This window comes from Rhipicephalus sanguineus, unplaced genomic scaffold, assembly GCF_013339695.2.
Source record: "Rhipicephalus sanguineus isolate Rsan-2018 unplaced genomic scaffold, BIME_Rsan_1.4 Seq480, whole genome shotgun sequence".
Taxonomy (NCBI): domain Eukaryota; kingdom Metazoa; phylum Arthropoda; class Arachnida; order Ixodida; family Ixodidae; genus Rhipicephalus; species Rhipicephalus sanguineus.
In genome coordinates this window covers 207,558-221,745 of record NW_023615345.1, presented here as the reverse complement: position 1 = coordinate 221,745, position 14,188 = coordinate 207,558, and the positions used below count along the sequence as shown (strand labels likewise).

The window sequence follows — 14,188 nt, the reverse complement described above, 5'->3', positions numbered from 1 at the left end:
CTTCCAGGGCTGCCGCACAGCAACATTCTCATACCACAAGAGGGATGGTCCATGCGCGATTTCTCGCGGCGTGCTGCTTTGAACGACTCCTTCGCCTCTTCCCAGGGGCGGCGCCAGGATTTTTTTACTGGGGGCACCCACGACAAGTGGGTTCCTTCAGGGGGGGCAGAGAGGCTGGGAACATATGCATTGTATTTTGACTATGCTTGCTCTTGGGGGGCAAAGGGGGGCAGGCGGAAATTTTGGGGGGCTGGAGCCCCCCCAAACCCCCCACTGGCGCCGCCCCTGCCTCTTCCATGACATACATGCTCGGTATAGCGGTGCCATGCAGAGGCTAGTTTAGTGTTCGTTTGGCTTATCTACATGTATTCTGTTTATCTGGCATGACTTTGAACCAAGGTGCATTAATGATGTTGTTAGAACTCTTGCATGAGTATCTATTCTTTGACAAGTAGCTTAGTCTGATGCGCAACCAAGCCAGCGAAGCCCTGGCGTCTGACATTTCGGTTGTGCGTGCCAGCATGGTCTCACCAGTACCACCGTGTTGTTTTCTGAATGAGGTGACGCTGCAGTAGAAGCGAGCACACAAGCATAATTATGGCGGCATTGGTAATGACATCATCTTATGTGACGTGAGTTAGAAACACCCAAGATCGTAAACGTAACTACACAGCGTCCATTTGCCAGCAGGCAAACCTTTGAAAGAGTGCCACCCGCATGAAGACCCAACAGGAGCTGGATTTTCACTGTCACGTGAATGCCGCAGCGGCTCGCTGCCAGTTGATGTGGCCGCATTGCCACAGCAGCATTTCTCTGGCAGTGGCATGGCTTGCGCATTTTTCTGCTAGTGTTTGGGCCTTTAGTCTATAAATCACAAATTTTGTGAGCTTTAGCCACAATGCAAGTGTATTAATGCAAGTGTATATTAATGGTGGTGATTAATGTATCAAAAAAAGTAATATTGGCATGAGGGGATCTTTGTGGGACTCCAATGTACAGATTCTTGAATGATGAGGCAATAACGTTCATAATGACTACTTGTAATGTTTTGAAGGCACTTAGTGAGAAGATCTGTAATGCTTTACTTTATTAAAAAGTACTATGTGATCAAACTATTAATGAGAACTAACAGACAATAATGCCAAGGAAAGTATAGGGGATGTTTTTAGTAGTAAATGTAAGGTAAATGTGAAGAAAGAAAAAGTGGACGAAAAGATAGCTTGCCGCGGGCAGGGACCGAACCTGCGACCTTCGAATAACGCGTCCGATGCTCTACCAACTGAGCTACCGCGGCGGCCATCCCCCGTCCACTTTATAGGGTATATATGTACATTTAAACGTGGGAGCGTCAGTCAGCGCCGCCAGTAGCCATGACGGCGAGTGTGGAACACTCTTTGTTTCTGCCTGTTGGCGTCACGTAGCACGTGAACTTATACGAGCTGGCAACTGACCAATAATCCCTCGCATACTACCTGAAGCATCAAGTCTGCCAGAACGAGGCCCTCGCTATGAATGAACGAAAGAAGTGTTAATTTCAAGGGCTCGTTTTCTTTGTTATACACAATATTAATGAGAACTAACAGACAATAATGCCAAGGAAAGTATGGGGATGTTTTTAGTAGTAAATGTCGCTCCCACGTTCTTAGTAGTAAATGTCGCTCCCAGTAGTAAATGACGCCCACGTTTAAATGTACATATATACCCTATAAAGTGGACGGGGGATGGCCGCCGCGGTAGCTCAGTTGGTAGAGCATCGGACGCGTTATTCGAAGGTCGCAGGTTCGGTCCCTGCCCGCGGCAAGCTATCTTTTCGTCCACTTTTCTTCTTCACATTTACCTTACATTTACTACTAAAAACATCCCCTATACTTTCCTTGGCATTATTGTCTGTTAGTTCTCATATATTGTGTATAACAAGAAAACGAGCCCTTGAAATTAACACTTCTTCGTTCATTCATAGCGAGGGCCTCGTTCTGGCAGACTTGATGCTTTCAGGTAGTATGCGAGGGATTATTGGTCAGTTGCCAGCTCGTATAAGTTCACGTGCTACGTGACGCCAACAGGCAGAAACAAAGAGTGTTCCACACTCGCCGTCATGGCTACTGGCGGCGCTGACTGACGCTCCCACGTTTAAATGTACATATATACCCTATAAAGTGGACGGGGGGATGGCCGCCGCGGTAGCTCAGTTGGTAGAGCATCGGACGCGTTATTCGAAGGTCGCAGGTTCGGTCCCTGCCGCGGCAAGCTATCTTTTCGTCCACTTTCTTTCTTCACATTTACCTTACATTTACTACTAAAAACAACTCCCCTATACTTTCCTTGGCATTATTGTCTGTTAGTTTCTCATTAATATGTGTATAACAAAGAAAACGAGCCCTTGAAATTAACACTTCTTCGTTCATTCATAGCGAGGGCCTCGTTCTGGCAGACTGATGCTTTCAGGTAGTATGCGAGGGATTATTGGTCAGTTGCCAGCTCGTATAAGTTCACGTGCTACGTGACGCCAACAGGCAGAAACAAAGAGTGTTCCACACTCGCCGTCATGGCTACTGGCGGCGCTGACTGACGCTCCCACGTTTAAATGTACATATTACCCTATAAAGTGGACGGGGGATGGCCGCCGCGGTAGCTCAGTTGGTAGAGCATCGGACGCGTTATTCGAAGGTCGCAGGTTCGGTCCCTGCCCGCGGCAAGCTATCTTTTCGTCCACTTTTCTTTCTTCACATTTACCTTACATTTACTACTAAAAACTCCCCTATACTTTCCTTGGCATTATTGTCTGTTAGTTCTCATAATATTGTGTATAACAAAGAAAACGAGCCCTTGAAATTAACACTTCTTCGTTCATGTGATCAACTGTATTAAAGGCATTTCAGTGTCTGCAAGTGTGAACCAACCATGGCAAACACTAACAGTAGAAAGTGTCATTTATGTTTGCTGTTTGTTTTGTTTTCTTTTACTAACTTTGGCTGCAGGATAATTGTGATGGATGAAATTGACCAACTCGACAGCAAGAACCAGACAGTGCTGTACTCACTTTTCGAGCTTCCACAACTAAAGAATTCTCGGGCTACAATTTTTGGTAAGTATAACAAAATTTTGATTAATACCGGGCAATATCTGTAATGCCTTTTGTGTCGGTTGAAGCACAGATCAGTTTCAGTTGCAAATTTAATCCTTATCTAAGCATAAATCAGGTTTACTGACAATACAGGATATGTTATTTACTGCAGTCAAACCTCGATGTATTGAATGTGGATGTATAGAATTATTGCCTATATCAAACTCGTTCCATATCACTTTAAAAATCGCATGCATTTTTAATCTTTTATTTAAAACTATGTCGAATGTACAACGAAGAATGGAACTCTGCCACCCCAAAAGCACATGCGCTGATGCCCAGGTGTCAGGCTTTTCCGCAACACCACCTGCGCTCTGGTGACAGCTGGCAGGCTTCCTGCAACACCCTCGTAGGTGGCTATGGCACTGTGGCCGTTCCAGACTGCTGCACGCCCGCATGTAGCAGCGTGCATTGCATTTGGCGCACGACTCCTAGGAGCCGCTGCTTGTGGGGACTCGTGCAGGCGCTTGAGGACTTCAGCTTTGGTTGTCATTGCGCCAGACTATATCTAGCCCGTTCCGCCGTGCAAGGTGGTGCGATTATGGGAAGCAGAGAACATTTGAAGCTTATTTCTTATTGCCTTTTTTTCTTCTGTGTCTGTGACGCTTCCTTCCATGAACAGCATGGCAAACTCGTGCCTACTGACTGCCTAGTGTCTCGAAAGTTGTAGACGTTCGTATGCACATGTTAAGGCAACTCTCTGGTTTTTTTTCTCTGGTGGCACTATTCATTATAGTAGTTCACAGTTGTGCAGTGGTATCTACTTTTGTGCAGTTAGCCAAAACAGTTGTCACAGATATGTGGCTAGCTACTTCGCTCGGTCAGATTTTTTATATGTAGTATGAACGTTGTCGTAACCGTGGTTAAGCACACAGTTGCCAGTAAGAATCGGGCTACACTGCCGCAGCTCCTCTACCCAAAGCAGTAAATACTTAGTTTGAAGCTTCAAGTGAGTGTTCACTGTGCCACATATGGTTGATTGATTGATGTGCACTAGAGTTTCCACATTTTTAATGGGATGTTACATACTGATTTCTGGCTACATTGAACTATTTCGCGATCCCCGCACTATTCAATATTTCGAGGTTCAACTGTATAGGGTCCCTCACTTTTACTAAAATTCAATAGTTATCTTTTCTGCATCCTGGACAAGTTTTAATAAAATTGGGTTAAACCCAATTTCTCTTGCAAAGCTTGCCTTGATCTAAAGTAAAAGTAAATGCAGGTGTTGCAAAACTAATTAGCGTTGCCTGCCTTGTCTAAAAGAAGTGGTTATCATATGTAACATATAGATAGAATGGTACATGCCTCCTATTGGTTAACAGAAAGTTAAAACCAGCATACACAATCAGCATATGTTGACTTTGATTGAACGACAGCTTATTTTTGCAGCAATGTTTACATAAATACAATAATGGCAGTATTTAAATGCACTGCTGGCAGTTTCAATTGTGAGTGGTAGCTTTGATGTTAAACATTTGCTCCACTACATTAGGTTCAAAGAAAGGTGGTTGATTCGTCTAGTCTGCAGTATCCCGTTAATTTAGTTCCACGAATGTGACAGGGCAACAAGAGGTAGGACGATGGGCCAAGAGGTCTAGGCTCAAGATGAGCACAATAATGTCTGTTCACATAGCCTTGTAAGATAAGAATAGTCAGTTTCAGTTTATTGATTTCAAAAGGTAATACAAGATTAGCTAATATACAGACGAGGGTCCCAAAGTTAAAGAACTGTAGTGGGACCCTCGGTTCGTTTAACAAGCATTGTAGGTAATAAATAACAGCAGCAAATGAACAAATTATTAGAAAAAACAAAACATATAGATAAAACATTTCAATACAGATCAGTTAAACATGAAAAAAGCACAACAAAAGAATTCAAAGTAAACCAAAAAAAAGAAGTCTTTAGACAACAGCCATGACGTGGGTACACTTAGTACAGATAGTGATGTCTAAGGTAATTTTTAAAGACTGGAAGGGAAACAAGATTTGATAGATGTAGGTAAATCATTCCAGAGTGAAAAGCAGTGAATGCAGATGTTTTTTTGCCGTAATTAGTGTGAGCTGTTGGTAACAAAAATTTTTATTAGCTGCAAATCTCGTCAGGTTTTTATTCTGCAGTAAATCACGTGACACGAGTGGATGCATGAGTTATTATGAAGCATCTTGTGAAATAAGACGACTATGTTGTACTGGTACAAACGAATGACAGGCAAGATATTGAAGGAGTGGAGTAACACAGAAGCATTAGATTGCATGGAACTAGAAGTGATAATGCGTATTGACTGATTTTGAATATGTTGTACTGATAAGTGACAAGCGTACATGTTCCCCTATGAAGCGATACCATAGTTAATGTGACTATGAATGAAAGTGAAGTACAACGCTAGAAAGCCTCACGAGAAAAAAGGGCGAGCTTTGATTAGTGCGCGGATGCCAAACGAAGTTTTATGTTTGAGATGGTGGAAATGACAGCGGAATGTAAGTTTAGGGTCAAGATGTATGCCAAGAAATGTGACGTCTTCGCAAGCGGGTATAGAATGAGTCCCAAGTGTTAAGTCGGGAATAATTGTTAAGGGCCTTTGAGCAGTCTTAAACACCATATATTTGTTTTTGAGGGATTAGAACTAAGTAATTATTGCTCCACCAGTTCATGATGTTACTCAATGCAGTATTTAGCCGTGAAGTGAGAACAGTAATAGATTTATCAGATGAAGATATGGTAGTGTCATCGGCGTATAAAATGCAATGATCGTTGTCGGATGAACTGAGAAATCCGGAAGATCGTTAATATATAAAATGAACAGCAAGGACCTATTACTGAGCCCTGTGGTACACCCTGGTTAATGCATTTTTTGTCGAGAATGTTTCCGCTACGCGTACCATATACTGTCGGTCAAGTAAATATTTTTTAATATTACGCAGACCAGTTATACCTCAAGTTTATGAAACAGTACTGATGGTTAATTGTGTCAAAAGCTTTAGTGAAGTCAAAAACAGATCCTACGAAATTTCCTGAGTCGATGCATTTTTTAATGTAGTCAGTTAGAGACAGCACAGCAAGATTGGTGGAACTTCCAGGGCGGAAACCAAATTGGTTATTCTTTAATAAATGGAACTTGGCTAGGTAGTTATTAAGACGTTTCACGATAATTTCTCAATACTAAGGCAGGAAATATAGCAATTGGACGATAGTTAGTAACTAATTGTTTGTCACCACAATATTGTCTCACGTATTGCAAATAATGGCGAAATTTTCATAATTCTTTGTGCTAATATGCAGGAAGCTTATGAAAGTTTGTGCTGAAGAATCGTCACTCTTTCTGTTGTAGTGTATTAAAAGTTAGGCTTGTGCGAATAGTAAATTTTAGGTCCGAAGCGAATTCGAAGCGAATAGTGATTTGGTCGAAGCGAATTCGAATAGTTTATATCATATTAGAGAAAATGAGGATATCTGTCATGACCCAACTAACCAGCACAATATTTTTAAAGTTGAGAGAAGGCATATGCATATGCCATTCTTTTTGGTTCAAAGGGAAGTGGAAGCAACTTTGAGTAGTAGCAGGATTTTACTTTCGGTACAATGCAAGTGATAACCTGTAAATATGTTACGTTTTAAAATTTACTATCTTAGAGCATATAAGCCTGTGTAACAAGCTTCTAAACTTAAAAAATGATGAATCGATGTGAGGGTAATACAGTAAAACCTCGTTAATTCACACTCTGTTATTTCGAAATCCCGCATAATTAGGATTTCTTTGACCCCGTAGTTGCAATGTAAATGTTAGTGGATAATTTAAAGCGGCGGTCAGTACCAGCTCGATTAATTCGAAAACTTTGGGTGCCATGTGCCAATTCCCCGATCCCGATTTAGCCGCAAATCTGCAAAAACGATAACCCTTAGGAGCCACAAGGCAATGCAGTGTAGCGATACTAATGAGTGACAAGTGAAGCATCCCAGCATCGCTGCTGCCAGCGCAAGGAAAAAAAACTAAACGAACAGCAGTCTCGTAGTCAGCTGAAATGTGTGCCTGCGGAAGACATGCTTCACTGCAATGCAGCGGTGACACGCGGGCAGCATGATGCATGCTCCTCTCAACGTCAGCACGTCATGATTTACCCATTCTTTCTGGAAAAATAAAGAAATTAATAAAGGGCGTCTGACGAATTCACGATGTATGCGAACCTTTGATTGGTAGTTGTTCCGGCAATTTGCGCACTTGCACTGCTGGCAGAGTACTTGCCTACAACGCCTACTTCGAAAACTCAGTTCGAAAACTTCAATGATCATATTTCCACCCAGAAACATCACGAATTCCGTCACAGTGGTCATTATTAAATTCTTTATTTTACCAGAAAGAATGGGCAAATGGTCGCATCAATACGTGCTGACGCTGCGAGGAGCAGGTGACATGCTGCCTGGGTGTCACTACTGTGTCGCAGTGAATCTTGTCTTTTCCGCAGGCGCGCATTTCAGTTGACCACGAGACCTTTTTTTTTTTTTTTTTTTTTTCTTGCTCTGGCAGCAGCGAGGCCCGCTGTTTCCCCGGTTTTGCGGCAAAATTGGGACCAGGTATTGCTGGAAGACATAACCCTTGTAGCCGCAAACTAGCAGGCACAGCAAACGACCACCTCTGACTACTTCCAGTAATTGAAAGTTCCTTGCATCCCGCTTTTTGTATGTTTGGTTAATTCGAAAACCCGCTTAGATTTTTCACAGTCCCAGTGACTGAATTAACGCGGTTTTACTGTATGTTCATTTAACCTTGAAGCAGGGCTTCGCAGCAGTGCGGATTTCTCCTGGAAAGGTGCATTCACGGTATAGCACACCTCCACTGCAGTGAAACCATTTTTACAAGGGGTTACATGCGGTTTATATATGTCTATTCCTTCATTTCAAATACTTCGAAATTTCCTAGAATTTAAATTCGTTTCAAAGCAAATTTGAATACTGTGATATTCGTTCGAATATTCGAAATGCTCGAATATTCACACAAGCCTAGAAAAGTTAAACTTAAAAATGAGTGTTATTTCTGGTGACAGCATTGCAATTTTTCCTTAGCTGTTACCATATTTGCATCTACGCAAATGCTGTTAAAATTATTAAGTGAACTGGAACACTTTGTAGTGATGAAACTGAACAGTGGCAATTGACCTAGGAATTCAGGCTGTCATGATTAGAAAAGTAGCCAACCTTCAATAATTGCCTACCAGTTTGCAAGTTTGCAATTGCTGAGGAGCTTCTGCTTGCATGCACAGGAATCGCCAATGCCCTCGATCTGACGGATCGTGTGCTGCCCCATCTGCAAGCATATGGTTGCAGACCGACACTGCTTCATTTTGCACCATATTCCATAGATGAAATAGTGGCCATACTCTGGATCGTCTTAATGAGGTATGGAATGTTCTTTGCTCTCATTCTGATGGTGCTATACTGGGTGTTTCAACAAATGTCTCCGACGTCCTTTAAGTAGGGCGACTGCGATATTTGCTCACTAGCTTTAGCATTTCTTTTTTGTGGTAGCAGACCCTTAAGATGACTAGCCATCAATTATGGCAGTAATTATAGTAATTAACTTTTTGATTATAGGAGACAGTGGTTGGGCCCAGTGAGAGAATTGAGGTTCTTTTTGCAAAGAGCCGATCAACCCTTTGAGATTGCCAAAAAGTGGCCACCAGCAATTTTTGCAGATGATAAAGTTCGACCAGTTTGGCCGGTGAAACTGAAACACTGAAGCGTGAAATTGTCATACTCTTCCAAGATGTCCTGAATGAGTGAGTAGTTAAAATCAGCCATCGATGTACTTTGGCGTGGGTGTGCGGGCTGCGCCTGCCATGGTAGCACACATGGCGCACATACCGTAAAAACCGGAATATAGGTCGAATTTTTTTTTTTTCAAAAAAATGCGATGAAAAGTCGACCCTCGTCTTATATACCGGTCATTGGCAGAAAAAACGTGGAAGTCTCGCGACAATGGGCAGCTAAAGTCTGAAGCCTCCATTGCCATCGTGAGCATCAGCAGCGGCGGGCTGGCAGCACCGTTGGGCAACGCCATTTTGCTTTTTCTTCTGTCAAGTGTGGCTGCTTCAGTTATCCGCTGTTTTTATTTTTCTGTTTCCTTCAGAAATGAGTGGTAGCCGACGGCAGTTTATGATAGGCTTTAAGGAAAAAGTTATCGAGTATGCCGAAGCGCACGGCAACCTGGCGGCACAACGGGAATTCGGTGCATCGGAGAAAAGCGTCCGATACTGGAGGAGCCAAAAGCAGCATCACATCCTGCAGCAACCAAAGAAAAACTTCGTTTCGTGGACGGACTGCAGTGTACCCCGAACTGGAAACGCTACTCGCCGAGTTCGTCCGGGAGCTGCGTGCAAGGTCGCTACCCGTGACAGCGGAGTGCATCTGCGTGAAAGCTCTCAAGATAGAGCGCGACTCTGGGCTCACGAGGGCGCTATTCAAGGGCTCGCCATCGTGGGTGCGCCGATTTATGAAGCGGAAGGGCTTTGCACTGCGGTGGCGTACTTCCGTGTGCCAAAAACTGCCCGAAGATTTCGATCACAAGCTGGTCGAGTATCAGCGCTTCGTCATACAGCTTCGTCGACAGCGTTGCTACATGATGGGACACATGGGCAATGCTGATGAAACTCCGATCTGGTTTGATATGCCCTCGAACACGACTGTGACCGCTAAAGGATCGAAGCAAGTGAAGCTCTTGACAACGGGCAACGAGCATTTGCGATTTACAATGATGCTCGCGAGCACAGCCGATGGAAAGAAGCTTATATCATTTTCAAGAGAAAAGGGCTACCGAAAGAAGACTTTCCTCGGGATGTGATCGTGAGAGCGAATGAAAAAGGTTCATGAATGAGTCCCTCATGCTCGAATGGATCTGGCTCGTGTGGAATCGGCGACCTGGTGTGCTTTTTCAGCGACCGAGCATGTTGGTCCTCAACTCATTTCGAGGCCACCTTACGGCCGGTGTAAAGGGAGCCCTGTCCGATGGCAAGACGGATCTTGTCGTGATCCCTGGGGGGCTAACATCAATCCTCCAGCCCGGACATAGTGCTCAACAAACCCTTTAAAGATCACGTGCACGAGCTCTACAATGAGTGGATGCTGGGCGACAATCCCAAGACCCCCGCTGGCCGCCTACGACGTCCACCTCTCGCGACCGTTTGTGGCTGGGTGTCGTCAGCATGGAAATCTCTCCCAGAAGAGATGGTGCACAAGTCTTCGCAAATGCTGCATCAGCAACGCATTGGATGGAACGGAGGACAATGCACTCTGGGGACGTTACTAGTGACAAGCATGCATCGTCCGAGTCTGAGTGACAGGACTTTGTGGCCTTCTGGCATTTAACTACATATCAGTGTCCAAATAAAAAGAAATGCACACAAATTTTCTTCTATAAATCAATCATGTGTTAATGAAGATAAAGCAGGATCGAGTCGCATTCATTCCGACTACTCATGGAATCCTTAAATGCCCTCCACGGCACCCAGTTTGAGAACCTCTGGTGCAGAGGCCAGAAGAGCATGAAGCCTCTCTTGTGAGAGACTGCATGCGTGTGTGTGCAAATTGTTTCGTTTGCATGAAATCGTGACATGGTTAAGGGGAGACGTGGCACTTTATAAAACTTTTTCTTAAATTCTTGATCGATTTTGATGGAACATGTAAGAATGTTTGTGTGCCAATTTCAAATACGCAATTGATTTTTTCCTATGATAAGTAGTTTCCAGGATATCACAAGCACCACTTCTTTGTTTAAGGCCTAATTAGCTAATTAATCACAACCTGCACACCAATGTACAATCCACAGAATACATTGAGAATGTTTGTAGTGTGTCGTAAAGCATAAATCATTGCTTTAGGACATTTCCAAGCAGAGTTGTGGGCTGTTGCACCCAATTTAAAAAAATGCCCCAATTAATACTCAAAACAAAACCTTGATTTAGAACATTTTCCTAAGAAAGTACTATAACAAAATTTGCCTTACGACACATCGCATCTATTTATCTTAGAAGCGAAAAAGAAATCTTAATGATAACCCAGACAGAACCAAAGATATTGCTCCTCCATTACAGGAAGAGCATGAAAAATTGTTTGCCGTTTGCCCTCAATTTAAAGGGCAGGGTGCATGGTTTTGCTTTTTTAAAGTAAGATGTGGACAGAAGATGACGGTATGCAGCAATGAAAATTTGTAATTAGGTGCACAATGATGTCAGGAACGTGCAGAGATGGCCAGCGAAACTAGATTTTTTGGTCGATTTTCATTCCCTAAGTGCCACGTCCCCCCTTAAAGGGATACTGAACAAAAAATTGAGAAAGCTACGAAAACACTTCGACTCGGACCACACGACTGTTTTTATAAACAGCATTTATTTCACATAATTTCGAGCAGTTGGCCGTATTTTTAGTGGATTGTGAGAGCTTGGCGGCTGCACGCCAGTGCGCTTGTCGACGGCTGTGACGTCGAATGCTCCAGCAAGAGGGGCGCAACCGGCACCCTCTCTCCTGGCTTGCCACTTTCCTTTCTCCACCTCTCCTCTCAAGAACCGAGGGTGGCTTGGGATGGCTGGTGTGGCGCTGAGCCTTGTCCCCTTGTCCCCACATGGGAAACAAAATAGCGCTTCTTCTTCAAAAACCACTACAACTACTGAGCGTGTCGCGAGCGCGCATAGACGCAAGGTGCGAGTGACAGTGGTTCCACGAGCGGTAATTGCGACTCCGAGTTCGATAGGCCTCCAAAACGGATGCGCCAAATACAACCATATGCGTGTGACCCTTCTGCTTCGTCAATCAACAGCGAGGACGAACCAGCACCAGGCTTTAGGTGCTGCCATTTCGCTGACATGCCGAAGCGCAGCATCAAAGCAGGTCTCGTCTCATAGTCACTATCCTCGAAGTGTTCGGAGCACGAAAAGTCACGCTTTGAAGGCACCCACGTTGGCTGCCATGGGCGCGCAGCACGAATCCATATCCTTCGAAGCTTCGGCTCTGTCGGAAAGGTATGACAGGGCTTGTCTCTCCCAACACTGCTTTTCGCACACCCTAGCACAGTACAGCGTTGAGGCATTCTGCATTGAGCCAGGTGCTTCACCGTTCAAATTACGTAGCAGCACACAACACAAACGGCAAATTCGTAGACGTGGGGGAAGCTCCGCTTCAGAAAACAAATATACAGCCGATAGCACGGCAGTGGAGTCATTGGCTGCCGGTTGAGAACACGCACGGAGAACACCTTCCCGACCTTCCTCCTTGAGAACACGTTTTGAAAGAAACGTGCGGCAGCTGGTGGCGGCTTGCGATGTTGATTGGTAAGCGATTTTGCAGCGAGCACGGTTGGTGAGTCAGTATCCGGCGGGTTTCACGTAACTCCTCTAGTTCGTGGCACGGCCGCTAGACGTGCCAGTTTGCGAAACTTCATTAAATTCATTATTTTCTGCTAGTCTCTGGCTGAAACGAAGGTCGTTTCAACAAATTTCAGCACCCTATCTTTCAATTGGGCCATTTATCTCGGTGGCGAAAATTTTTGTTCAGTATCCCTTCAAGGGGCCAGTAAACAACCAGGTGGTCCCAAATTGTGATGAAGAGATAACTGTGCACTTGTACAATGTGAGCATGCTGCCACAATAATTTTGTGAATAAATGCTGTAATAAGGAAGTTCCATGTTATAGAACAATCATCTTTGCGGGGTTTTGGTTTCTCGCTCGGCCTTCCCACCCATTTATGCCACAAGGAGGGGTAGGCATAGCCCATTGTCATGGCTAAACGCACTTCGGCAACGTAACACAACGTTGGCGATTAATCATTGGCACGCAGCTGACTGAGCAAGGCTTCCTCCATGTAGCTCGTGTTTGAGCAGTTTGGTAAGAAATTGCGGTGGGAGGCGCTGGCGAGGTAAACAAATATGTGACATGCACCAGAACTTTGCGGCCAAAACTGCATCACCGCAGGGCCAAGGCAGCGTTTTATAGTGCAGAGGGCCAATAGACGAAGTCGGTGCTATGTACGGTTGCCCATAGGCAACATTATGTCACTCCACAAGTGAAGAGGACTGGTAAGACATAGAAATTTTTTTTCGAAATGGAGCGTCTGTGCAGCGCCGCAATATTAAAATGTGAACGCGCGCGGCCTTCTGTACTAATTGCCAAGCTTGTTTGGCAGGTCTAAAAAAAGATGAACAAAATTCGTTGTTGGGCTAGTTGGTTTATGAAAAGCTCGTTAATTCGGATTTCTAGGGACCGGAAAAAATGTCCGAATTAACCGAATGTCCGAATTATCGAATGGTCGAAATAAACACAATAAATGCAAGAGTTTTTTCAACATACCTTTACTTTACAAGGTAATTGCGAATGCGTCTCTGTTTTCGAGCAGAAATTCGCGCGGACGCAATTTTTCTGAGCCCCTCAAGGTGCTCAGCAGCTCGCATGCTGTCTGCAGTGCCAAAACAAAATTCTTTAAGGACGACGAGGGCCTCCGCAGCTTCCTTCACAGTACGAAGGGGCCTGCATGGCTCATGGTGTGGCTGCTCCTCTTCAGGCTCTTCGTTCTCGGATTTGTCGCCATGCATCACTTCCTTGACGATTTGCTCATCAGTCAGAGAGCTGGCAGTGGCAATGCCATCAATGCCGATATAATCGGCGAGTGTCACTGCATCAGGCATAACACTTCCGAAATCCTGCCCGTCGTTGGCACCGTCGTTCGGCGACACTTCAGCATCGCTGGTGTCGGGTACAACAAAGCCACTGTGCCTGAAACAGTTGGCAATGGCGTGCGCAGGCGTGCTCTGCCACACATACGCGAAGAATGCTAACTGCGCTCAGGAGACTCACGTCGTATTGTTTGCCGACGTCATGGCACAGGAGCTACTTGTCAGGAGAGCCCATTTTTCAGGGCACGCAAAATTTCTACTTTAGTGGTGAAGTCCTTGGCCTCGTACTTGGGCCGCTTCGCCGGCGTTGCCATCGGCGGAGAGTGCGTTCACACGAGAAGTCAGCACAAAAGCACCAGCAACGATCAAGCTAAAGGAGCCGTACTGAATCGTTCCTCGATAAAACGG

General features: G+C 44.7%; 1 protein-coding gene across 1 annotated transcript in view; it reads left to right on the top strand.

Moving 5' to 3' along the window:
* LOC119377491 (cell division control protein 6 homolog) overlaps positions 1-14,188 on the top strand; it is a 28,317-nt gene that overhangs the window by 1,949 nt on the left and 12,180 nt on the right. The window contains 3 exon segments of the mRNA XM_037646926.2: positions 2,979-3,085; positions 8,384-8,500; positions 8,503-8,519. Of these exon segments, the coding sequence (XP_037502854.2) occupies positions 2,979-3,085; positions 8,384-8,500; positions 8,503-8,519 (241 nt within the window).